Source organism: Archocentrus centrarchus, chromosome 18 (genome assembly GCF_007364275.1).
Source record: "Archocentrus centrarchus isolate MPI-CPG fArcCen1 chromosome 18, fArcCen1, whole genome shotgun sequence".
NCBI classification, from domain to species: Eukaryota; Metazoa; Chordata; class Actinopteri; order Cichliformes; family Cichlidae; genus Archocentrus; species Archocentrus centrarchus.
In genome coordinates this window covers 12600555-12626790 of record NC_044363.1, presented here as the reverse complement: position 1 = coordinate 12626790, position 26236 = coordinate 12600555, and the positions used below count along the sequence as shown (strand labels likewise).

Here is a 26236-nt window from a genome sequence, read left to right as displayed (position 1 = left end):
TGTCTGTCACTGAGTGCTTTGTTAACAGGCTGAACAAGCTTAACGTCATTGTTCCACTTACAGCACTCAGTCACTGATCTTGCTGCTGGCAGACAGACTCCCCTGGCATTTATCCAGACAGCTGTATTGAATTTAACTGTGTTTAGCTTTAGTTATTATTTTAAGGCCCAGAGTGAGCAAAGCACACACAGATCATGATTCTTCAGATTTTTTCTGCCTCTTTGACCAGATATTGCTGAGCTCCAACTTTGTTGGCTAAAGATTTTTATTACATGACTTCCATTTGGTAAATGATGGTAAATGATGATGAATGTTTAAGATCACACTTTGACCAGTGTATCAGGGTGGAAACAGACTCAGTGTTGATCTCTCTGCCCTTTTAAGGCCTGTCCATCAATTTGAAATCAGTAAGTCACTCTGAGGGTGAACACAATGATGAACACTTAGAGTTTAAGAGCTTTGGTCTGTTGCTGCTGTTGAAGTGATTTAGCTCAGTTATTAATCTGTTTGAGTTGTCCGGCTGTTCTGTGTCCTGCAGTTCATCATTTACCTGATGAAGCTGCCTAAATATGAGTCAGACCGTCAAAGACTCAAGGAGTCATAATTAGCAGGGAGATTTGCTGAACTTGAGTTGTGTTTTTAAAAAATTCATAAGAATTAGAATTAAATTAACCTATTACTATCCTATTACTTTTGCAAGCAAGCCACAATAATCCTGCACTCACTCTACATAGAAAGTGACTGTGGTAACTGTGTGTAAGTAGTAACTCTACAGATTTAGTGCTTTCAGTGTTCATTACAAGCTGTTTGAAACTTAGCAGTTGGTTTCATCGTGGTGAGCGTTTGCACAGTCATTTTCCACTTAAGTAAATTCCAACCACCTTCAAATGTGTGTGTCTGTCTGTGTGCTGCTGGCACACTTCACCGGCTGCTGTTTCTCCGTATCTGAAAAAGTGGTTTCTGTTGTTCTCTGTTACAGCTCTGATGCTGGTGTCAGGAGGAGCAGGAGGTGAAAGGCTTCAGCAGAGGAGAGCAGGCAGATGGCTGACAGTGAGAGGTGAGCAGAGCTGGAAGGAGGGAGGACAGATGGACTGTGTGGTCAGAGGTGGATGAAGAGGGGAGATCATACGGTCAAATTCAGTGCAAAGCAGGTATGAGTTTGAGAGCAATCACTGACCCAGAAAACTGTTCTCTGCATCCTTTAAATTCAACATAATCTCCCTCACAGCATCTCTGATCATTTCTGCATCTTCTGTAGATCATTCCAGGAAAACGTGGCAGCTTTTTTAAAACTTTTTTTTTTTTTTGGTGTGTATTTCTGTTCTGACTCTGAGTACAAACAAAACTGATAAGAGAGATGAGATTTATATATGAAAGGGAACATGTGATCCATAATCATTTCTCCTGCATATTTTGACTGTATTTGTTTGGCACCATGGAGCAGTTTTCACTGAGGAGGATTAACTCTTCTGCTGTTTGATTTAATGATGGCATCAAATCTGCCACCAGCTGATAAACTGAATGTTTAGTGTCTCCTTTAGAAACAGCTCTCCAGGCCTTCATGTCTCTCAGAGAGGCTCTCTACTAAACACTGACACACCTGATTGTTGTTACACTGAATACACAACAGGCTGCCAATCTCTAAATAGGGAGAAGAAAAGCTTCTTTGTTGTAGTCACTTTGTTGTAATACCCTGATGGTAGGATGTGTAAAAGCTGAAAGCGTATTTATTGGACACTTGCCAAATTCACTCATAACTGGAGGCAGTTATGTTCTGAGCTGAGTCTTCAGGACGATCCTCTTCTTAGCGGTGCTCTTAGCAAAGCATTTCTGAGTCTCACTTTTTAAGTATCCATCCTTTATCTTTCTGACACTTTGTCCACATAGAGAGATTTTTTTTCATACTTTAGGAGAAAATATCTAAAGAGGAGGATCAGAACACAAAACACAAAAACCAGCCTCATTACAGGGAGCTCTACAAACAGACTCACACACACACTCCAACATTATATACAAAACGATCTCACTTTATACAGCACTCGGGTAATGTGAGATCGTTTTGCAGAATAACATCAAAGGTTTTGAAACTTGAAACTTCCAGTCACTGTGTCAGGTTTCAAGTTTCATAACCTCTGATGTTATTCTGCAGGCGCAACAAAATTACAGTTACTCTAACCTCACGTGGTGTTTACCATTAAACAAATAGTGGGACATGTAAAAAGAATAAAATGTAGGAAGTATAAAATACTGAAAATGTTGGACTAGCATTGGTAACACAATGCAAGTGCAGCAACAGCAGTGTAGTATTAGTGTAGTATTATTATTGGACAGAGTATAAAATGAAGGCACATGTTATAAAAGATAAGTTACATGTGTTTCTATCTGAAGGAAGCAAAGATGTCAGATTGAACATAAATGTTGGACGTTAGCACTGTGCACGAGTTACTGACTGACCGAGGAGCCGAGTTTCAGAACGGCTACATGTGCACACATCTCACTCATACTCACTGAATGAAACTGTGTCTCTAATAGACAGTTTATTAGAGAATGGCACATGAACCTGTACATGAATAAATCAAACTAGTCTCTGCAGTTTTGCTGCTACTGCTGGACTTTGACTTATTGCTAAAAAGTTGGAGGTAGACTGGATAAAAGAAGCTGACGGGAGATAGAAGTTGATACTAATAGAGTAAAAAACTGAAATAAACTAAACAGTGGGCTTTAATTTTGAAAATATGGATAGAAACAGGCTGTTAGCCACTGTCAGAGTCTGGGACTGTCATCCGTCCTCAGTCAGTATGTGTGGACAGCTTAAACTCTACAAGCTGTCATGGCTTCCTTTAAACTGAAGTTTGACCTGAGCTGTGTCAAACACACACACGTGTGTTTCTCTTACTGTATGTCTGTGCACTTAACTGCTTTTAAACTCCAAACCGTTAATATGCAAAGTGCATAAAATAACACACAGCAGCGTCTCTGAGCTTCCACAAAGTAAACAGGGGAAAGACGTGTGAGCTGCCACTGATCTGCTGTCTCTGCATCTTTTTGTGTCTCTTTGTTTCTCTATTCTCTCTCCCTCCGTGTGTGTGTGTGTGTGTGTGTGTGTGTGTGTGTGTGTGTGTGTGTGTGTGTGTGTGTGTGTGTGTGTGTGTGTGTTTAGTCTTATTGCTGTTCTATGTTTAAGTTTTTGTCTGTGTTTTGTGTAACCAGTATGTCTAATAAACAGCCTGCACTGGAACCTGTTCATCCCAGTGAGTTTTTGGAAACTTGTGTTTTAATTGCATTAATTCCACTTCATTTCAGCCAAAAAGGAACATGAGGACCCCTAAAATGATGACCGACAGTACAAGAATAAATTATAACAGAGTAATACAAAAAAAAAAAAAACACAGACAGGATCAAATAATGAGTAAAAGTGCTGTAAAACTGTAACAATAAATGTTTGCAGAAGTTTTAGAGAATCCTGTTTCAGGATGCTGAAGTGGCCTTTTCAATAACAGTAACATAACTAAATTATGCCCTACAGTAACATTAAACAGACATTTTAAAGGTGTTACTTTGTGCGAAGACAAAATTAGTTAACATTTTAACAGCTGCCACTCCTCAGAAAGAAAAAGGGAGATTTGTAAACCTGAGAAGGTCGAGTTAGGCACTGGTACTTTCTCCAGCTCTTTTTCAGGGAGGGTCTGTGGGAGTTTGATGCATCATTTGTAAAGTCAGCGGTACCTGTTTGACTTTTGGACCTTTTGTTTGTCACAGTCACAGTAAAGTTTATAGAAAGAGAAGTGGGAGGGTGACATCCTCACCTTCAGGTAGAGGGTGGAAATATAATTGAGCTTTGAATCACCCGGTCACAGTAATGTGAACCCGCTTTACAACCATCGTTAGAGGCGACTCAATGATCTCTGCTCTCTTGCAGTGCGTGTTTTCCTTCCTTTCACTCCTCTGTGAGGGGAAACTTTACATCGTCAGCTGCAGTCTATTGTATCAAGTTTCCAGAAACCTGGCTGAAGCTGATCGGCTTTAAAAACTAAATAAAAAACAACTTGAAAACTGAATACAGCCACTGCTGTCCCTCTCATCCACACAGTGCCTGCAGTCCTCCTGCAGAGCACGCCGCTTTGGCATTGAAAGGACTGCTGGGTGGAAACTCCACTCGCTGTCATCACAACCTTACTCACACATTCCTCTTGTGTGTGTGCGTGTTTGTGTGTGAGTGTGAGAGAGAGAGATTAGTGCCACTGTCTAATGTGCTTTTGTCTCTAAGTAGCCTAATTCCTCTCTAAGTACCTCATTAACCACAGACGGCTGTGTGCGCACTCAGTTGTAGGTGTGCTAAAGGCTGCTGTATGTAAAGCTTTAGAGATGATACCGTAAATCTGATTGAACTGATCTTTGACTCATTTTACAAATCCTCACTGACCTGAAGGAAGTTTAGGTGAGAACCAGCCTGCTGTGAGCACATCCACATAAAAACTGACTCCAGTTACTGAATGGATTAAACCTACATTATCATTGCTGAATTTACTATTATTATTATTTTATATATGGGAGTGTGAACAGTGCTGTACCACTGATACACTCGGCTCTGATAAACTGTGTAACCTGATCAGCTGCATCTTCCTGGACATTCATAGTATTTATTAATACAGAGCGCTTTATTAACACGGCCTCAGATTAGAGGGCAGGAAGTAGGCAGCTATGTTGAACCCATCTATTTCCAGTTTCTCAGAGGAGTAATGGGGCAAAGGAAGAAGCTGAATAACCATCAAATAAACGGATTATAATCTGTTAATTTGACGGTTATTCAGCTTCTGACAATCTGCCTGATGATACGGGAAAATTACTTTTATTCTAGGCTAACAGACCTAGCCGTCTCGGGTCACATTGACATGAATAAAGACGTTATTTTTTGTTTTTATAATGAAGGCACGTTTATTTGCCTGACGTCAGTGTAATGTTACATTAAAGAGTTTCACAGTCATACTGAACACTGAACTGAAAGCTGGCAGCTTAAATAATTGAGCTATACCTGAACCTGAGTCAGAGGTTTCCACTTTACAGACAACTATGGTTTATGTCCACAAATCTCAGTCTTTAACTTCCTGATCAACATCAACTTTTGATGCACATTTGAGACCAGCACAAACCACAGTGCTCTAACCTGCTTTGTCACAGAGGTTAAAAGGCCTGAAGAGCTCAAATAGGTGATCCAATCTGATCTGATTATTATTATGACTTCCACAGTACTCTGTCAGGAGCTTTTAGAATATAAAACATTTAAATGTCATAATAAAAACATAAGATGTGATTAATTCAATTCAATTCAACAAACAGTCGCCTCAAGGTGCTTTGTATTGTGGGTAAAGACCCTACAATGATACAGAGAAAACCCAACAGTCAAAACGACCCCCTATGAGCAAGCACTTGGTGACAAAAGGGAGTTTTACTGCTGTGGAAGAGAGTCAGAGATTAATAACAATTAATGATTAAATGCAGAGTGGAGTATAAACAAAGTAAATAAGGTGAATGAAAAGAAACAGTCTATTGTGGGAACCCCCCAGCAGCCTAGGCCTATCCGGTCTTTAAGTCCGATGTCACTTCTGGGTCCAGATGCCCATAAATGGACAGCAATGGCAGCCCAGTCACTCTTCACTATTACATTCGGATTGGTCAAAACAACGAGTGACACAGCATTGCTGAGTATTGAACAGAGGAGAGTTTGGACCCAGTAGTGTAATTCTATGTCATCACTTACAGACCGGATAGCAGCATAACTAAGGAAAGGTTCAGGGTCACCTGATCCAGCCCTAACTATAAGCTTTATCATAAAGGAAAGTTTTAAGCCTAATCTTAAAAATAGAGAGGGTGTCTGTCTCCATAATCCAAGCTGGGAGCTGGTTCCACAGAAGAGGCGCCTGAAAGCTGAAGGCTCTGCCTCCCATTCTACTCTTAAGTATCCTAGGAACCACAAGTAAGCCAGCAGTCTGAGAGCGAAGTGCTCTGTTGGGGTGATATGGTACTATGAGGTCTTTGAGATAAGATGGTGCCTGATTATTCAAGACCTTGTATGTGAGGAGAAGGATTTTATTCTAGATTTAACAGGGAGCCAATGAAGAGAAGCCAATATGGGAGAAATCTGCTCTCTTTCTAGTCCCTGTCAGTACTCTAGCTGCAGCATTTTGGATCAGCTGAAGGCTTTTCAGGGAGCTTTTAGGACAGCCTAATAATAATGAATTACAATAGTCCAGCCTAGAAGTAATAAATGCATGAATGAGCTTTTCAGCATCACTCTGAGAAAGGATGTTTCTAATTTTAGAAATATTGTTCAAATACAAAAAAGAGGTCCTACATATTTGTTTAATATGTGTATTGAAGGACATAAAAATAAAAGGAAACAGTATTATAATCTTAGGCTCTATTAACCAAAATTAAATATTTGGCTCAGGGCTGCAGAGTCAATATTTGATACCATTTGACTCATTCATGTTAGTGTTTCCACAGCAGAGACAAACTCCTCCTGGACTTATCCCTCCAAGCTTTGTGCCACAAACACAAACCTGTTAGTCCAGAGTAACTCGGTATCTTTGCCCCCTGGTTTTCTGTCTGTACCATAGGGTGTCGAACAGAATCAGGCCAGCAAAGGCTCCAGTCTGGCCAACTGGACGACTTTGGAAAATGTGAAGTAAAGTATACATTTTGGAGTCATAGGTTTTTACAGCTTTTCCTCCTTATAAAGACCTCAATCTTGGCCATTCAAACTTCTCCAGAGCAATTAAGGAATAGATAAACAATTAAATGACAGAAAAGTGCCTGTTTTTTCACTATCTACCAAACTTATGGTTTTTTGTTTGTTTGTTTTTACAATGGGTCCATGGTTTAAAATTGTTTTTAAAAAGGGATCATTTTCTGTAAATTAACAAAAAATTCAGTTTTATAATTAAAGGAGAGTGTGTGCAATGAGCAACCAATTATATACTTTTATTTACACTATCTGTGCAGCACAGACAGCTCACAGACACATATATGATGTACATGGTGGAGTATTTAGCAGACAGAGCAGATGATTTTCTCCCACAGCATGTGTAAGTGGCTTTTTCCCCTCAGGAGTGGAAACCAAAGTGATTCAAGTTGTAACATGTGCTGACCACAAATTACATGATGTTTATTGAAGGCTGTGTGAGAGTGCTGAGTAGATGACTGCTGTGTGGAGCTGAGAGGTTTGAAGGAGGTCTGGTGGTAAGGTTTACACTCTGGTGGGCTTTGGAGTATAATTTGGAGGTAACTGGTTTAATTTAACATGATGATTCTCTTGAGTATTACTTTACACAATGCATGTAATCCATGCTAATCCATGCTACTGCTGCTGTGTGGGTAAGCAGCTATAACAGTAAAGCAGCTCCTGTTACAGCTTCTGGTGTCTGTGGCCCAGGAGATCAAGCAGGTCATCTGCCAATCACAAGGTTTGATCTCCTAAACTCCCAGTCCACATGAAAGTGTGGAGAATTTAAATACCAGTCCATACCAGTCTCTTTTTGTTGATTTGGCAAACTGCATTATACAACACATCAAACAAACTTCAGAGCAGCAGCAGCCCTGGTCAGCTGATCACACAGTGTAAGTTTAAGTCCTCTGAAGCTCAGAGCACAAGTCAGTCCTGAAGGAAGCGTTCCATCAGATCTTCAGGTATTCCCACCTGCCAAATCCAGCTTTAACTCCAGGTGATAATGATGGTCAAACTCTTAAGTTAATACAAAGGCTGTCAGTAGGCATGTTAACACTCATCATAACTCTGGTGAATGTATGCTGGTGCTTACCTCACTATTCTTGGACTTTATATAATTCACCACCTCAGGTTAAAGCTGTGATGATGTGTTGTTCTCTCTGCTTGTTTTATTTGTTTTGGTCCAAAGGTGAGCTCAGGTCTAAGCTGGTTTACATGTTTGTGCTTCCTCTCTCTCTCTCTCTCTCTCCTTTCAGCTGCTGTGTTCAGTCAACATGATGATGCTGCTCATCTTCATCACATGTTGTCCGCTCCAGCTGTGTGAGCAGAGCAGCAGCAGAGATGGAGGCTGATGATGGTCTGGATCATCAGGTTTCTTTGGCTGGTGAGAAACAGACGTGTGTTTGATTCTTTTAGTTTTCTCAGCATTGAGTCCTGTTTGTGTTGTTTTCAGTGTGAAAACCATCAAACACTTTAGATTTAGTTGTGCTTGTTTGCTGCAGGTCAGCAGCCTTTGAGGTCAGTAATCACTGTTGTGATCTTTCAAAGTGAGCAGTTTCTGTACTGTGTGTATATTTTTACCCTTAAGATACTTAAAAAACTACATTTACTCAATTAAAAAAAAAGAAAAAGAAGAGTGCTGTGTTCATCACCAGGTGAAATAAATATCTATAATGATGAGGTTAGATTGGCCTTCACTGAGCCCTGACCTGCAGCTGCACCTCAGCCAGAAGTGTTAACCAGAACTTACTGCCAAGCATCGTGTTTCATGTTGGGCCTCACTGATGCCATTGTGTTGGAATCAGGCCACAAACACAGATTTTTCTCCCCAGCACACAAACACTCTCACAGGCCTGTCTGTGGACATTTTAGTGCCTTCTGTAACAGTGATGTTCAAGTGTAGCTTAACATAAAATTCATGTAGTAGAGTAAATGCTGTGGCCCCTTTAGACACTGACAGAGAGAGAGGGTGGCTGTCAGCCTGCAGCAACATTTACAGGAAATGTGCCAAACCTAACAAGGAGGGAGGCTGGAGCACTGCCATGACTGCCTGAATGGGTTTGCTGATAAGCTGAGCAATGGGCTGTCAAGGAGCACATCCTTTAGACCATTAGTACAGTGCTCTAAAGATTTACTCTCTTTTTCCACCTAATGAGTCAACTCATCTTCAGCTGGGACACAGACACAGACTTGAGCTGAAAGAGGAAAGGTTAATGTCAAAAAGGAAGCTGATGGAGTGCTGAGAGGATTGATGTGGTAGGTGTGACAGAAGAGAAGTGAGTAGTAGTATAGTGGCAGCTTTTCTTTGAATTAAAGTAGATCTTTAAAATGCAGCGCATACAACTCTGAAGCCGTGATGTGTTTAAAACACAATTCTTTGTCTTGAAGTTTCCTCCTGTTGCTGAGACAGCTGGGATTGCTTTTGCTGATCTCTTATAAAAAAACAAAAAAAAAACAACCCACAGTTAAAGTCTGCAGTGTACACTCATTTTGTACACTGCAGACTTTAACTGTGATTTTTAAAAGAGGTCAGCATAAAATATGTCTGGTGATTCAATGTAAATTTGTATCTTTTAAATATCTTTGATCATCTATATCCTTGCCTTTGGCCACCAGCATGATCTTCCATAGCATTTGTTTTTTGGCATCCCCTGAGTGCACATAAGGGTGGACAGCTCATAGAAAACTAGAGGCGGATGTTTGTATGTGTGTGTAACAGGGTACAAGCAGCACAGTAGAAGAAGATAAACATTCCTGTACCAGGGTGGGGCCCTACTGATTGTGTCACTGCCTTTGTCTTTATCTACTGTTTCCTTTTTGGTGTTCATCCACTTCTCAAATCAGCTGAAAGGAAGGAGCAGCAGCTGCTCAGGTAATGAATGCTTGGCTGCACAGTGACGCAGAAACAATGAGAGAAATGTAAACAGTGAGTCGACTGATTTCTTGATCCAGTCAAAAATAAACAATCAGTACTTTGGATGTTTTAGGGGGGAAACAGCATTAGCTGCATAGTTTATTTTTCAGAGACACTCATTATGTTTCAGAAACTGTAATCACAGAAAAATCCTTTTGGAACAAAGGCTCTTTTTTTCTTCATCTTTGGATGAGATGGACTAAACTGAGTGAGCTTAACCTTTAAATGAAGAGCCAAAACACTGATTAAAGAAAGGATGCTTTGGATATATATATATATATATTTAACATAGGGTTGAACAAGAGTCTCACGGACACAAATAAATGAAAAAAAGTAGTTGTTTTATCTCAACAGTCTTGTTTTCACAGGTGTTTGAAGCTCAAATCAAATTTGAAATTTGCTAAAATTTGATTAATCACTGTCTTATTACTTACCCAGCATTTAAATCACTATCAATTTCTGAAGTTGATACAAATCTCTGAATGTTCTTCTTTATGATAGGTCCTGTCATTAAAATTTTCCACTCTACACACATTAAAACTGATTTTAGGATGTGTTAGGACAAGCCTCGCACATGTTAGGACACACGTTGCTGGCCGTCACAAAGTCAACACTTCACTACACAGACTACGAGTATAATTGCATCCTGCAGCCCCTCAGCTCCAATCTGTCCCTGCTTTTAAAGACTGCGTTTGTGTGTGAAGAACTTTGCCATGAGTCTTTGCTCTGGTGGCGCCTCCCCTTGACTGCCACAATACAGTATAAAGCTGAACAACGTACGTTCGGTGGGTGCGCTGTCGCTAGTGCTGTCTGCGTCATGCTCAGAGTGTGCGATGGAAAGGACGCACGCTGTGACAAGATAGTCTGAAGTTATAGTTTATTTTATGAATACAAAAAAAAGAGAACAAGTTTGCACATGAAAAACACAGTCTGTGTGTTCTGATTTACCAACACACTAAACCTTTGCACCCTGCAGGTACTGGGCTGCTCCTGTTGTTATTTTATAAAAGGATTATTCAGGAGTGAGAGTTTTTGTAAGTTGATTTAACATAGTAGATGATTTGATGTGTTTTAGCAGCACCCTATAATCAACTTTATTCTGCTGTCAGCTGTTGACCTGCGTCTGCTGAAGAAAACCTGAGCAGAAATGTCTCATTAAGACTTAGAATCTCTGTTAATGATGAAAAAAGTATAGAAGTGTGGTTAATGGCTGAAGTACTGTGTCTTTATGACTTACAAACAAAAAGGATTATTAAGGATTTATTGAGGTACACACAGCAAGTCCAAGAAGAACAGGGGTCAGTTTAAGCCTGCTCTTCAGGCTTTCCTGCTCTTCAGGCTTTCCTGAATATGCTGGTCTGCATATCCAGCTGGAGCTTCATGGTTATCAAATTTTCAGTGCCATGAATCTGCATGAATCACTGTGGTGTGATGAAGCCTAACAGCAGGTTTCTTTCCACAACCGTCTGATTTGGCTGCAGCAACCAGGGTTCCTGACTGTTGGTGACATGTAGCCAGCACACAGTAAAGGCAGTGAGTCGGTGTTACTTCAACGGAAATCTGTATTTACCTGATATTTCTGACCTTTTGTTAGACCAAAAACCTTAACACGCTGCGAGAGAACTGAAACCTCTGGAAGGGCAGAAAAATGTGTCTGTGCAGGAAAACCTTAAGTGTGCGCCTCTCAGGCAGGTCCTAATTATTATCAGCACATCGTGTGTCTGATTTCTTGTTCCTTGATGTCCACAGAACTTCTTGGCTCTACACCTACAGTTGGTACTACAAAGCAAGTTTAACATGGCCAGGCTTTCTTTGCATGAGCTGACTCATCAGAGCCTAAAACAAAGGTTAGATCATTGTGGAAACATAAGTTCTCTGTTCATAGAAATGTTCTGAGAACAGCTGAGAATTTCCTTTCCTGCACTCTGTTGCAAAATCAGGACATGAGTTGTGGTATTTGCTGTGCATTTAATGTTTGCTCATGCATTGCTTGGTGGCCAGGTGCTGACAGATTGATGCATAAATACTGAGAACAGTTACCAACACACTAACAGAGTTCAAGAACCCACACAAACAAAAGACACTACCCTCCCCCTTTTAAACGTTACCGATAATCTAAATTTCCCCTCAAAGTCTGCTGTCACGCTTTACTTGAAGTAAAAATCACATTCAGGAAGGTCTTAAGATCATAAACCGCAACAGCGATGAGTTATCACGTACCACCTGTTTCCGGTTTAGAAAAGAGCCGATCGTCTCTGACTCTCTGCTCCTAACACACTTAGTTGGCACTTTATGGAAGTATTCAGTGTGTTTAACAAAGAAACACACAAAGAGGCTCTTCCTCTTCTTATCAGAGATTCTCAGCATGTGATGGTGTTTGGATTTGTTCTGTATCTTGAATAAAGTTAGAAAAATTCAAACAAGTTGCACAGACATTCATAAATGTATAACCCTGAATATATCAGTAAATGAATTCTGGATAAAAGCTGAGAGGTTTATCTGAATGATAAACCTGCAGGGATGCATTCATATGCTCAACAGTCAAACAAAAATTGAATGTTGAACTTGCCTCACTTTCACTGTGTGTCTCAGTGCGATGGAGAGCCACTCCTTACTAAACCACAACCTGGAGAGGGCGTCCGTCCAGCTTCAGGATCGCCTGGCATGAGTTTGTGGAGGGCCTGGGCTTTTGGAGGGTCCCGCTGCTGCTGCTGGTGGTCATCACCCTCCTCTCCCTGGGCAACACCTACTCTGTGACCGAGGCTCTCACACATTGTCATTTCATCCCTGTTTGCTCTGTGACAAGCTGTGTATTGCTAATGTTTTGTATCTTTGATTTTCTCTTCACTTGTTATTTATTCAAATGTCTTCTGCATGAATTTTCCCCTTGCTGTCTTTATTTTATACAAATACCTGCAGCATTTATTTAGAGAGCGTCTCAGTCTGACTGGAAACAGTTCTGACTTTATTCATCAAATGTTTGAAGTAATTTAATGTGCAAAATGAATAAAATCATGTATGAATGACTGTAATCTTAATCAGGGGAGAGTCACTTTATCAACTTTATGGACACAGTTTCTGTGCCCCCCCCCCCCCCCCCCTTTTTTTTTTTTTGTAAACAAAGAGCAAATTAAACAGAGTTAAAGGCTGAGGCTGTAAATCTCCACAAACAAACAGCTGTAAATGAACATGTTTATTTCTGCAAATAATAATAAATTCATGAGCTCAATAAATAATGAACAATATTGCCATAAAAAGGTTACAAAGAATAAAGAATTGAATGAAGGTTTTCAAGAAGCTTCAGAGATTTCTGTGCTGTGAGGTTTTGGGGTTGTGTATGAAGGCGACCTTTTTTCCAGCTGAAGTGTGAAGCTCATCTGTTTGTGTCAGAGGGAAAACTTTGTCCTGTTGAAGGGAAATCATTCATTCAGCTTATAGTGAAATATTCACTATTAAATATGCAAGCACATTTAAAGTAGTTCTTCATTAGAAGACAAAAGTCAGACAGTTTCTCTATTTGTTAAACTAACAGCAGTCAGATTCAGCAGAAGGAAAAAGGAGATTTGGGGACCTGAGAGTTGAGTTACAATCATAAAGGTCTGGATTCTCCAGCTCAGCCATTTTTTAGGGATGAACCTTTTTTGACCCATTTATAAAGTCAGTGGTACCCATTTGACTTCAACAGGTTTTGTTGGACACGGTCTGATTCTCCATCCTCTTCGCCGTTGCAGACGGGTTCATCACCGTTGCAGATGCCAATGGTTCTCAATTGCATATCTTCTCCACGCCGTGATGTTTCTTCATCAACAGGTTGTGCACGCCCTCTGAAATTCCTGTTCCTCAGATACCAGCCAAGCCCAGCCAGCAACCCAATGATTACAAATACAGCTGCTGTTATGAGGAACGTGCTCCATGACCAGAAAGGACAGTCTGATGGCTGCGGAGGGAAGAAGAAGGAAAATGAATGTTAGTCACTGCAGTTTGTGTGAGTTTTAATGCATTCAGATAAACCAAAGTTTATATACAGTGTAAAGCTCAGAGAAATTAGATCTTTATTTGTAGTCTGTGGTCTGATAGCAAAGGACCCACACACATTTATTTTGGTTTAAGCCACAAAATCATCTGTAATCACATAACTTCCTGGTATGTCACTGTGGCTTAATGTTGACTTGTTAAAAATGTCTCACTGAGTCAATGAGTCAGCATTTGCTGCCAGGGCTAGTTACCATGGGAACACCTATTAATCTTTATGGACACTTTTTTCTTCTTTTTGCTGTAAATCAAGACCCGCACTGCTCCTTTAAAACAATGACATCACCATCAGGCGCTGACATCTGAGGTTTGGGTAACTGACGTGGAGGCATTAACACTTAACTGCCTGGTCGACCATTTGATAGAAGGCTGTATGTTAAAAACTATGGGATCAGTTAGCATATACATAAATAAATAATGGTTATTATGGACCCGAATGAGTAAGAATTGCAAAAAAAATTGTTCTACAAAGCTGTTTTCTTGGAGGGGTAGTTTAAAGGTTAAAGATTCACGAGGTGAGAAAACAGGAGGGAAACATGCCCATAATCACCCTCCATAATACATCTGGAATCACACGATGACTATGTGCATTCACTAAAAATAAATGAAATATCTAACTGCACTGCCTACTGTACTGTCATGCACTTTACAGTCTTTGGCGACTGCAGTATGCTGTGTTGTCTGTCTGGTTGTCCTGTTGTTGAACTAGGCTGTTTGCGCTCTTCACAGCTGAAAGCGCGTGTGGCTCTCAGCGCGTGTGGCTCTCGGCGCGTGTGGCTCTCGGCGCGTGTGGCTCTCAGTTTCACGGGCACATCGACCGTCTGCAGCTATTTCTTTGAACTGTGTACTCTGGGTGGAGGAACGCTTGAGTGAAAGTTTCAAGTTTCAGCTACTACAGTCAGCGTGCTTACCCTCGGGGTGGTTGTGGTTTTTGATGGAGTTTCCGGTGGTGGGGTGGAGGCTGGCAGGCGGACCTGCAGGCGGACAGCAGAGCGGTGTTTCTCCGTCTTGTCGATGTCGCAGTAATAAACTCCTCCGTCCTTCACCTCAGCTCGCTTTATCGTTAGGGACATGTCTGCTCGTCGGTCCCAGTCTGAAGGTATCGACACTCGGCTTTCGTTAAAACTGTTCCCATATGTAATTTGCCCCGACTGAGGATTCAACTCCAGCACCACCTCTCCGTTTCTCCTCCAGCGCACAGACTTGACCCTCTGACCTGCTGTCTTGGAGCGGCATGGGAGGATGGCATCCTGACCCTGGAGTACGACAGCGTTGGAGGGCAGAAAGACGTGCAGCTCATCCAGCTCCTCCGTCTGTTTGTTGTTGCAGTTAAACGCATAATGACCGTGATCGCTGAAATCGGCGCTTCGTAGTATCAGATAATCCCCGCTTTGATTCACCCTGTTGCTGTAACCCGGTCCCGGCTTCCAGACACCGTCAAGAGACGCGACCAGCTGATCTGTGCGGTCCATCAGGTGGTGGTTCAGCGTCCCCGTCCCCTTTTTGCACTCCTCTGTGAGAGCAAACTTAACATCGTCCCCTGCAGCGGCTTGGATCAGTTTTCCAGAAACATGGTCGATAAGAAAAAAAAGGCATGTAATGATCGATGAGAGGTTCATCTTGTCGGTGCGGCAGAAAGTCCACGAGTGAGCTGGATGCACGCTCGATGAACCGGGCAGCCGGCAGCGCCACACCCCCGGCTCCACCCCCACATCCCCGGGTGGATATAAACAGCAGAAACCACGTGGAGCGATTCAACGACACAGTAATGTTAATACTCGGGTTGAATGGTTGTGTAATAAAGCAAACACATGAGGGAGCAGAGAAGAGCACACTGGAGAACAAATTGTGTGTGTGTTCTTTTATCTTTAGCTATCAATCATCTGTGTAATATTGGGTAACTGGAACAAAAAGTAAATTACAACAAATAGTTCATCAATCTAACCACAGATATTCAGGTTCAAACTCTTGAGCCTCAAGAAAGCGGTTTCAGTTCCTCCTTTATTCTGCACTAGGACACAATGCAGGCATTTGCATTCTCACATGCAGTTTCATTGGATACTAAAAATCATGGGCAACTTAATTCTTATCTGTCTCTCTCTCTCACTGTGTGTGTTGGAGAACATGAAGGCACTGAAGACTTCCAGAGTTTCTGAGTTTGGAACTTGAAACTTTACTTGATTGACGTGTTTACTGATAAAATGAAACTCCATTTGTTAAAAAGTGCACCTTGCATGTCCCGCAGTTTTTATAGGTCACCCCTGAGGTCTCAACTGGATACTTTTTAAAAATTAGTATTATTTAGATACTAGGCCAAATCCCTCTGGAGCTTCAGGACACTTTGCAGAGCCATTTGTAGACATGTGCTGTTGTCTGGCAGCTTTGGGAAGTAGGATCATGGTTCTCATGATAATTATTTATTTTTTAAACCCAGTCAATGGACAATCTCTGTACGTCTTGCTTGTTTCCAGCCCAAAAAGAAAGCCACGGGTCCAACGATGACAGATGTTACAGCTGCTGTTATTAGGACTGTGATCCATGTCCAGTGTGAAGACTGTGATAGCTACAGAGGGCAAGAAGACACATAATCAGACATGTTAGTCAGTGCAGTTTGTGGGAGCTTTACTTTAACTGTGTTTCAGTTTCAGTCCTGCATTCCTTTGAACACAAAACCAAAGATTATTCATTTAAGATTATTCAGTTTAAAGCCCAACATAAAGATACGACAGGATTTATTTGCAGTCTTTAGTCTGACTGCAGAGAACTCAGACCCCCCCCCCCCCCCCCCCCCCCCCCACACACACACACACACACATACACACACACACCAATAAATAAATAAATAAATCAGTTTAAGCCAGCAAATCACGTGGTAGGCCACTGTAGTTTCAAGACAGTGCGCCAGTCGTCGCCGCCCCCGCCACAACTGCAGGAGCAGCAGAGGTGTAAAGAGGAAGCAAAAACGGATGTGTAATTGTCCTCTCACAGGAATGTCTCCTTCTCAGAAACTGCCCTGATAATGAACTCCACCCTGACAGTACAGCTTATTGTTTAAAGCCCAACATAAAGATACGACAAGATCTTTATTTACAGTCTTTAGTAAACCACCACCACCAAAAAAAATGAAAATAGTTTAAGCCAGCAAATCACGTAGTAGATCACTGTGTTTTCTTCAACCTGAAAAGACAGTGCGCCAGTCGGCACAACAGCAAGAGCAGCAGAGGTGTAAAGAGGAAGTAAAAAAGGATGTGTAATTGCCCTCTCACACGAATGTCTCCTTCACACAGAAACTGCCCTGATAATGATCTCCACCCTCCCTGCCTTCCACCAATGCTACTCACCTTCTTGGATCTGATAAAATATAAGACACAATTTTGAAAGAAAAACTACACCTCATTTTAGCTAGATAGCAAGGTAATATTAACTGGCTAGGGGCTCCAGTAAAAGCTGGTGTTAGCCTAGCTAGCTTGCAGTTCAGCTAACACAGTGTCTCCAAGAAATAAGACTTCCACTCAGTTCTTCCATTCATGAGCAGCAGGGACACAGCAGTAGCATACATCCTGGAGCACGTGGAGGAGAAAAAAATGCTCAAATTAAAGCTTCACCTGGAAGAGGACCTGCAAAGTGAGATATGTCAATTTTAACATAGATTTCATTATGTCAAGTGACATTGCAAACTTTGACAGTCACACTAATCACCTCCCTGTACATGTTTGTAATGCAAAAATAACTCCTTTAATTATCCTCTAATCATGTCAGTTTTGGTCCTCCATACAGAAGTAGCGAGACAGCAGGAAAAGATCCATGGAAAAGATGGCCATGGGGAAAGCAACAACGGACTTCATGAATGTGGTGAGAAAAAAAAAGAACTTATTTTTGCAATGGCCATAGGGAAGTGGAGACTGTACAAAGGGGATTTGCTGGACTCTGAGCTTGCCTTGTTTTGAATTTTTTAGTTTTTAATGAATAGCATGCTTTTGACCTACTCCTTGGTTTTAGTTTACTTCTTGGTTGCCTCCAACTTTGTTTTGTGTGTGTGTGTGTGTGTGTGTGTGTGTGTTTTTAAGCTGCCCTCTGCGCGATTTGACCCCCCCCCCCCCCCCCCAACACATGTAAACCCACAAGGATCGTGATTACCACGTAGGCTTCAGAGGTGATTTCCAGTTACCCACAAAGACTTTATATGGTGGTGTGCAAAAACTCTTGAGCCTCAAGAAAGCGGTTTCAGTTCCTCCTTTATTCTGCACTAGGACACAATGCAGGCATTTGCATTCTCACATGCAGTTTCATTGGATACACTTAGTGTATAGTGTAGTGAAGGTGTGAAAATGGCTTAAAAATAATAGATGTTAGCTGCCAACATGAGTTCACTTGTATCTCAATAAATCAGTTTCATCCTATGCTTCTTGTCTGACTCATCCATCTATTTTCAGCCACTTACCCAGGTGTGGGTCACAGGAGCAGCAGTCTAAGCAGAGATGTCCAGACCTCTCCCTGATCAGTGGTTAGATCAGTTGATGCCTACGCTTGATGGGTGGCCAACTTTTAACTGTGTGAACTCAATAGCTTCATGATGTGACCTAGGATTTACATATTCACGCCTTAGACACCTCTACTAAAAATCATGGGCAACTTAATTCTTATCTGTCTCTCTCTCTCTCTCTCTGTCTCTGTGTGTGTGTGTGTGTGTGTGTGTGTGTGTGTGAAGAAGAAGGAGAAGGAGAGCTGTCCCCTCCCCCCTGCTCCATAATTTGGTGACCAGCTGGATGATTGAGGTCCTTCCCCTCACTTCCTGAGGTCAGTAATCACTGTTAATGTTCATACTATGATGCTACCTGAAGATGCCCCCCCCCCCCCATTGAAAAGCTGGTCCAGCTCAAAGAGCTGGCAAATCAACCTCAAATGCTTAAGATTTTAGTCAACAGCGCCCTCTTGTGGACAAACAGCATCACTGTAAACAAGCCGCGGCCGGTGGAAACCTCACAACCAAAACAGACTCGTGCTCAGGGGCATTTCTAGCATTGTGTTTTTAACTGGAGGAACACAGAGAATCAGCCAGTGGTAAATTTAGGAAATGTAGATATTAATGAAGCCAAACCGTCTGAATGTTGTTAAATTGATTGTGTTCTAATGATTCTATTGTGGACTGACCTCCTGCCTGCATAAACATTTGGAGACGTTGCTGCCCTGTAATAAAACTGATGGTAATGGAGCTGAGTTCATTTTTAAAACTCGGCTTTGTTTTGGTCCTTAAGTTGCTGGATGCGAGTCTCAAAGAGATGTAAAAGATTTAAAACAGCAGAATAAAATCCTAAAAATTAAGAGCAGTTAAGAGGAGGAGCATCTGTGAGTGTTAGGCTGATGTAGAGATCAGAACTCTGACTGTTTCTGTCTGTCTCAGAGTGATGAGAGCTGCTCCTTAATAAACCCAAACCTGCAGAGCAGTGAGGATGTTGGAGTCTATGGAGGACTTTGGCTTCTTGGGAATCCCGCTGCTGTAGATGTTGCTGTGTTCTCCCTCTGCATCGCTTTCTACCCCCGATAATAAAAGTGTTGGTTTCCTCCCCTTAATGGTGACTGTAAATAGTCTACTGCAGCCAATAAAATAATGAAAAGTGCTGTATCAGCGTTCCAATTATCTAGTACTCAGTGACACATCATTTAAGGAGTTTCTGGCATGTGCTCCACAGCTGTGTGTACTCAAAACATCTTTGTCTCTGCTTCTTTTTTATTAAACACACAACATGCAGTTCTTGGCCCCGTTGAGCATCAGTTATGCAGCCTAACATTGTCACAGCTGGCATACCTGCTACAGAAACCACAGTCAAAAACTGTTGTGCTTCCACAGTGGCGCCCCTGAGTGAATGAACCCTTTCCTGTATAAATGCTGTAACTCAAAGGTAACAAATGAATAAATGGCTCTTATACCATAGAAAACATAAGCTATACATTATAGTCGCAAAGGAAATGTTTTCAGGAATTAGTCTGACCCACAATGGTTAAATACGCCAGTGTTGAAGTTCAGTTAGTAACTTACACAGACATGAAGGAGCAGAGAGAGTGTTTTTCTGTATTATAACTTTGCAATACAGCTGTGTGTTTGTAGTCATACTGCAACAGATGGGACAAAAACTGCTCTCTTCTCTCCATCCCACTGCCCCATCCTCCCATTAAACTACGCCAGAACTGCTTCCCACCAGACAGACAGCACTTTGACTCTTAGATATTTGTGCTGTCTCAAAACAACCTCTTTAAATGGGCATAGTCACTATTGTCATACTATTCTTAACAGTGAAAATGTGGGTAACTGTACTGGTAAGTGAAACTATTAAAATTATTCCGGAAATAAACTGAAGTGTATTACATAACAGAATTTGGGTCTTGTGCCACTTGCGCATTTCCCCAACCATAATAAGTATATAAAATTCATATTTTGGGCCAAAGAGTAAAGAAGAGTTTGTGGGAAAATGTAAGGAGGTGCATTAATATTTGCCAGGGGATGAAAAGCTCAACCAGCACCGCCAAATCATCTCCCACCCCACTGAATCATCAGGATCGATCTATTGTTATATTAAAGAATAAAAGTGCTGAAACACAACTGCTTTCTGCGGGGGTAAGGTTTTGGAGAGTTTAGTGTATGAGTTTAGTTTATTTTGCATTTAGTGCTTTTTAAAACATGTTGAACCACAGCATAGAGGCTACAAATTCAAATTACTGTGCAGCCCAACACACCTTTAACCTATTTATCTAAAATGCTATGATGTAGCCTAAAATGGACACTTGCTGCTCATCCAACTTAATAGTTATTAATGCTGGAAGGTTAAAGTTGATTATTAATTTTTTTAGGATGTATTACTGTTTCAGCCTTTTCAATTCAATTTTATTTATACAGCACCAACTCACAACAAACAGGCACCTCAAGGCACTTGATACTGTAAGGTAAAGACCCCACAATAATTACAGAATAAACCCAACATCCTAATCTTAAAAATAGAGAGGGTGTCTGTCTCCTGAATCCAAAATAGGAGCTGGTTCCACAGAAGAGGGGCCTGAAAGCTGAAGGCCCTGCTTCCCATTCTACTCTTAAGTATCCGAGAAACCACAAGTAAGCCAGCAGTCTGAGAGTGAAGTGCTCTTTTGGGGTGATACAGTATTATGAGACAATGAAGAGAAGCCAATATGGGAGAAATCTGCTCTCTCTTTCTAGTCCCTGTCAGTACTCTAGCTGCAACATTTTGGATCATCTGAAGGGTTTTCAGAGAGCTTTTAGGACAGCCTGATAATAATGAAATACTATAGTCCAACCTAGAAGTAATAAATGCATGAATTAGCTTTTCAGCATCAGTCTGAGACAGAAATATTAGAGTGTAGCCTACTCTTTAAATTAGTGTTGTTACAAGTGTACAAATCTGGACAGTTAGAATAGTCTCTTCTTTCTTTTAGGAAATTGGCATTTGTAAAAAATTAAAACAAACCAAAAAAATTTCCTGACAAATGTGGATGAGCTTGGGGGCCCCCTGGTGGTCAGCCGCATATGTCGCCTCTGCCTCTGGCCCGCTCTGCCTACAACCTGCTGTTGCTGGAGCATTGCTGTTACAGAGGACGTGGAGGCTACAGCAGCGAACATGTCTGTGATCTTCACACATTTTGTAGCATCTACAGCGACACTCTTCAATTTCGTCGCACGTAACTTCTCTGCACCTCCTTTCTGCCGCTTCGGTTTCTCCATGTTGCCTCTCCTTTAACACACGCGCTCAACACTGAAACTACGAGCGGGAGTTACAGGGCACCACGCAGAGAAAGGGTGGGGCCGCTTTCATCCTATATCCTGATTGGTTCTGTCCACTGTCTATATTGAAGACGGGCCCCCTCTAAATTGTGGGCTGGTCTCTTAGAAAAAAAAAAAAGCGAAGAAAAAAAAAAAATCCAACAGCATCGGCCCCTGAGGACTGTCGGCCCACCGGGCAAATGCCCGGTACGCCCGATAACCAGTCCAGCCCTGTGTATGAGGAAAAAAAATTGCCAGCAGAAGTGATATTTTCCTGAAGGAATCAGAGTAGAGCAGTGTAGTTTAAAAGTTGTCATATAATGGAGCAAAAATAAATTCTGCACCCCAGTAAAATTTGCTGACAGTGGAACTGCATTTTAAATAAAATCCTCTTAAAATTAAAATTCCTCCTGTGTCGGCTGCGTCAGCAGTTTCATACTTGCCACCAGGTGGCGTAATATGATCTAAAATAGCCTCTGTGTTTTACAAGCAGTGCTGTCCAATAGAAACAAATACAATGCTGTTTGTTTGTATGTTTGTTGTTTTACAGAGTATTTCAAGAAAGAAACAGGCAGGACAGGTGCTCTGTGCTGTAAATGAGTATTTTTATTGCTGTAAGTTATAAAAGATTGAAGTCATAAACAGAATAAATCATGAATTAACGCGCTATAAAAAGGATACAAAGAATTAAGTATTCTGTAATTAAAGAGTTACAAAGATATTTGTGCTGTTAGCTTTTGGGGTTGTGTATGAAGGTGGCTGAAGTGTGAAGCTCATCTCTTTGTGTCAGAGGGAGAAATTTTGTCTTAATTATACACTAATATTAAATTATGCAAGCAGATGATTTAAAAGTAGTACTCGATTAAAGACTGTTTAACGGCAGTCAGATCCAACAGAAGGAAAAATGAAATTTTAGAACCTGAGAGTCATGTTAGGCACAAGTACAATCATAAAGGCAGGAGGGGGTGACTTTTGTCTGACCCCTTTGTAAAGTCAGAGCTGTCCGTTTGACCTTTGCATATTTTGTTTGTTACGGTCTGATTCACTGTCCTCTTCAGACCCTCCTTCCACATCCTCTTTGCCATTTCAGAGGGGTCTACCACCACTGCTGATGCTGTCAGTTTTATACCTTCTCCATGCTGTGGTGTTTCTACATTAACAGGTTGTGCACACCCTCTGAGATTCCCATTCCTCAGACACCAGCCAAGAAAACCAAGTAGCCCAATGACCACAAATCCTGCTGCTGTTATGATGAATGTGCTCCATGACCAGTTGAGACCCACTGGTGGCTGCAGAGGGCAAGAAGACACAGAAAATAGAAATATTAGTCACAGCGGTTTGAGTGAGTTTTAACTGCCTTTTAATGCATTCAGCTAAATGGAAAAACCAAAGCTTACAGCACCAGTCAAAAGTCAATAGAAACTCATGGAATGAGTTTCTATAATCGAGCGGAGTTTGGTTCTGCTCCTTAGTTCCAGTTAAAGGAACTCTTAATGCTTCACCCCAAAACCTTGTGGAAAGCCTACCCAGAACAGTTGAAGCTGTTATAGCTGCAAAGGGTGGCTGATATCACATTAAACCCTAAGGATTAAGAATGGAATGTCACTCAAGCTCATATGTGTGAAGGCATTCAAACTGCTTATGTTTGAATGTTTTTCAAACATAAGCAGTTTCCGCTTTGCTTGTTCAACAGGACAAGGAGCAGAGGGACTCTGCTCTGTTCTTGAGTGTTTTCTCCCTCACGCCGGCAGAGATTCCATCAAGACAAAGGCAGGAATGTAACTGTGTCCCTAAGAGCACAGAAGATGAGTCAGGAGTAATTTATTTATGTATTTATTTATTCTACTGTTACAAGACTGAGAACTTGTGCAGAAACAAAATAAAAAACACTGATGCTCTGAAGGAGGAAGGATAAAGGACCATTTTGAGTCAAAAGCAGTGCCACACCAGGAAATAACCCTCACAGACAAACCAAAGAGAAATAGTGGAATGTAGTGAACGCAGAAAGGTGTGGGAAAAGTGGACCAGCAGGTTCATCTAATTTTAAAACCGTTACATATCAGTTTGGCTCCATCATGTGACTCACTGTGGAGTGAGCTGCTGTAGTGACTGAAGGGCCAAAACCATCAGATGGGATCGTTGATAAGCTCTGTGATGGAGTAAATATTTGCACAGCTTAATTTAGTTTCATAAGGAAAAAGTACACTTCATAAATAAAACTGTGGTTCACAAGCTTGAACCATGACTGAAATATATTAGTGGAACTCTCACGGTGTGCTCGCGTTAACATTAACCAGAGAAAAACTGTGATCTCTATTACACAAACACACCCGTGTCTTTCAAACACGTGCTTTGCTCCTTACTTTTCATCAACCTTGCTATCAGTTCACCGATCAGACAACTAAAGCAGGCTGTATTACACACTACTGACAGATATGTTTGCAGCAAAGTGGCATCACGTGCACCTGCAAAAGAACCGGCTTTACTTGGTATTATCTGCGTAATCAGCGTCATACCCAGAGACTGAATAGCGGAGAGTGAAAATGCAGGGAGGAATAACAGGTAGTTGATGTGACTTGACATAGTGACTAAACACTATGACAAAAAACAACAAACCTTTGCGTGTCTCTCTCACTCTGCAGTCTGTTCTGCAGGAGAAAAAAAAAGACTCATCGGGATGAAACAGAGTTTTTTTTTTTTTTTAACTGCTGCTTCTAAACTGATACTTATAGAAAACGGTTAATTGTGTAAGACTAACGATATAACCAGAAAGAGAAGATTGGGCTGAATATTGCAGTCTTTAACTCACTGTAACGGTGTTTGAATTATGATCGTGTTGAGTTTTCCGAGTTCTTTTAGATTCTCAGTGATCCTTTTTCTTTGATCCAAACCCTCCATATATCAACACTCAAATCAATCGTTTATATCTGCTGTTTAATACTTTTCATGGCGTGACCACATTTGTGAACAAATAAATCTCCCCACACCAGCAGCTTTCACTGGTATGCGGACTTCATTGTTTTGTTTTGTTTTTGTTTTTTCAACATGTTTGGATTGGGTGTATCCTTATCGCCAGTCCGTATCTGTAAACAAAGAACTCTTACCATCTTTCTTGTCATAGCCACAGGGTATTGGGAATCATTTGTACTCAGTGATTATCTTTGGCTAAATTACTCGCTGTTTGTTCTTAGCTTGAAACTTCTCGTGTTGTTTCTTAAATTATTATTCTTTTGTATTTCCCATAAACTATTTTTATTTTTGCAAATTACTTTATTCTTTTTGGGGGAAAAAAAAAATCAAATTGATTACTGGAAAAGAATTAAATCTGTTATTTATTGGCAGAAAATCTGAGCTTTCTACTAAAAGCATTTAAACTACGAGGAAAGCAACCGCAGCTTCTACAAGAAGCATAAAACCAACCAAGGAATGTGTCACAGCTGCAGTATGTGTAGAAAGAGACTAAGGTGTGTGTGAAACAAATGTTAAATGAAAAACCACACACACCGATGACCTTGGCATTAATGAGAAATGCGAACTTTCATACCGTTGTGGCTGTGATGGCAAACCTGTGAGGTCTCGTTTCCTTTTCTGCTTCCTGCAGAGGAGACAAAAGGAGTTCATTTCTCCTCAAACACACAATCATGACTCAGGAGCTCTAACAGCAGTTTAGGAGTGAGGTGGACTCACAGGAACAGGGGCGCTGGTGGTCTGATCTAGTCTTCTCTCATTGACCATGACTCTGACAGCAGCAGGACTCCCCCTCTCCCTTCTCTGTCTGCTGCTTTTATGAACGAAGCAGAAGAAATCACCTCGGTCCTCCAGCTGGACTCGCTCCACCGTCAGCGACAGCTCTCCCACTTCAAACCAGTCAGACCTTACAGACACTCGGCCCTCAAACCCAGTCCCGTATCTGAGCTCCCCGGAGAGGCTCTGATTCAGCACCGGCTCTCCGTTTCTTTCCCACACAAGGAAATCCACGGAGTCACCCGCAGTTTGGAAATAACAGGGCAGCGTGACCGTGTCTCCTTCAGCCACAGAGAGATTGTTGTTAGAGATCATGAGGACCTCCAGCTCGATGGTTGTAACGACCTGCCCGGCGCAGGTGAACTCGTAGTACCCCTTATCATTGTAGTTTACACGGGTTAACCACACGCTTAATGTGGAGCTGTGCTCCACCCGCTCTCTGTATCTGTCCCCCGGAGTCCAAACACCGTTCACCAGTGTAGCCACAGTCCGCGGGCTGTCATCCCTCAGCCGGTGAATCAGAGTGAACTCCTGGGCGGTGCACACGCGGTCAGCTGATAACTTTACAGGCTCCTTCAAAATCGCCGGTTTTCCAAAGCAGCCGACATAAAACAGACAGAGTGCAAAGAGAGAGGCTGCAGCACAGGCCATCACAGATGACCGCAGTACAAGAATGAGGAAAATAAATAAATCAAGGAGCTGAGAGAGCCGGGACTGTTCAGTGAGGACGTTTTCGTCTCTCTGCGCTCCTTTTGTTTCTGGTAGGCAAAGGGGCGGGGTAGAGGTGACGAGCCAATAGGAACACGAACAGAAAAAACAAAAAGAGGCGCAGAAGCCAAGCTCTGAGTCAAGGTACGCCCCAAAACGCCTAGCTATGTGGACGAGTCACACAGGACTGACTGTCAAAAACAATTTACTTGTGCGCTGGAGTCACATTACATCAGGAGTTCGTGTTTTCCTGTCTCTTTGCCTGCTATTCGCCCACCCCCTCTTTGTTGGTAAAATAACTCATCCAGTTTACAGCGAATTTGCCACATGGCCTTTAAGATGTGGA

The 26236-nt window shown here is 41.7% G+C and overlaps 1 protein-coding gene and 1 long non-coding RNA gene across 2 annotated transcripts; one reads left to right on the top strand and one right to left on the bottom strand.

Moving 5' to 3' along the window:
* The first annotated feature begins 982 nt into the window (after window positions 1-982).
* On the top strand, window positions 983-12727 carry LOC115797505 (uncharacterized). Its single transcript, XR_004021423.1, has 3 exons — window positions 983-1151; window positions 7981-8108; window positions 12231-12727. It is a non-coding gene; the product is annotated as an uncharacterized LOC115797505 (long non-coding RNA).
* A 9328-nt stretch (window positions 12728-22055) lies between these two features.
* Window positions 22056-25923, bottom strand: LOC115797500 (uncharacterized). Its single transcript, XM_030754086.1, has 3 exons — window positions 25126-25923; window positions 24983-25033; window positions 22056-22727 (listed from the first exon to the last, which is right to left on the bottom strand). Exons 1-3 carry the CDS (start codon window positions 25831-25833, stop codon window positions 22386-22388), a joined length of 1101 nt encoding a protein of 366 aa, XP_030609946.1. The 5' UTR covers window positions 25834-25923; the 3' UTR covers window positions 22056-22385.
* Between the last annotated feature and the right edge of the window lie 313 nt (window positions 25924-26236).

What these genes read in the sequence shown, in the direction of transcription:
- LOC115797500 (XM_030754086.1), bottom strand. Translation starts at nt 25,833, where the DNA reads ATGGCCTGTGCTGCAGCCTCTCTCTTTGCACTCTGTCTGTTTTATGTC. An exon ending in CCACCAGCGCCCCTGTTCCT is followed by an intron (nt 25,034 to 25,125) that starts GTGAGTCCACCT and finishes TCTCCTCTGCAG; the next exon opens with GAAGCAGAAAAGGAAACGAG. An exon ending in TTGCCATCACAGCCACAACG is followed by an intron (nt 22,728 to 24,982) that starts GTATGAAAGTTC and finishes TGCCCTCTGCAG; the next exon opens with CCACCAGTGGGTCTCAACTG.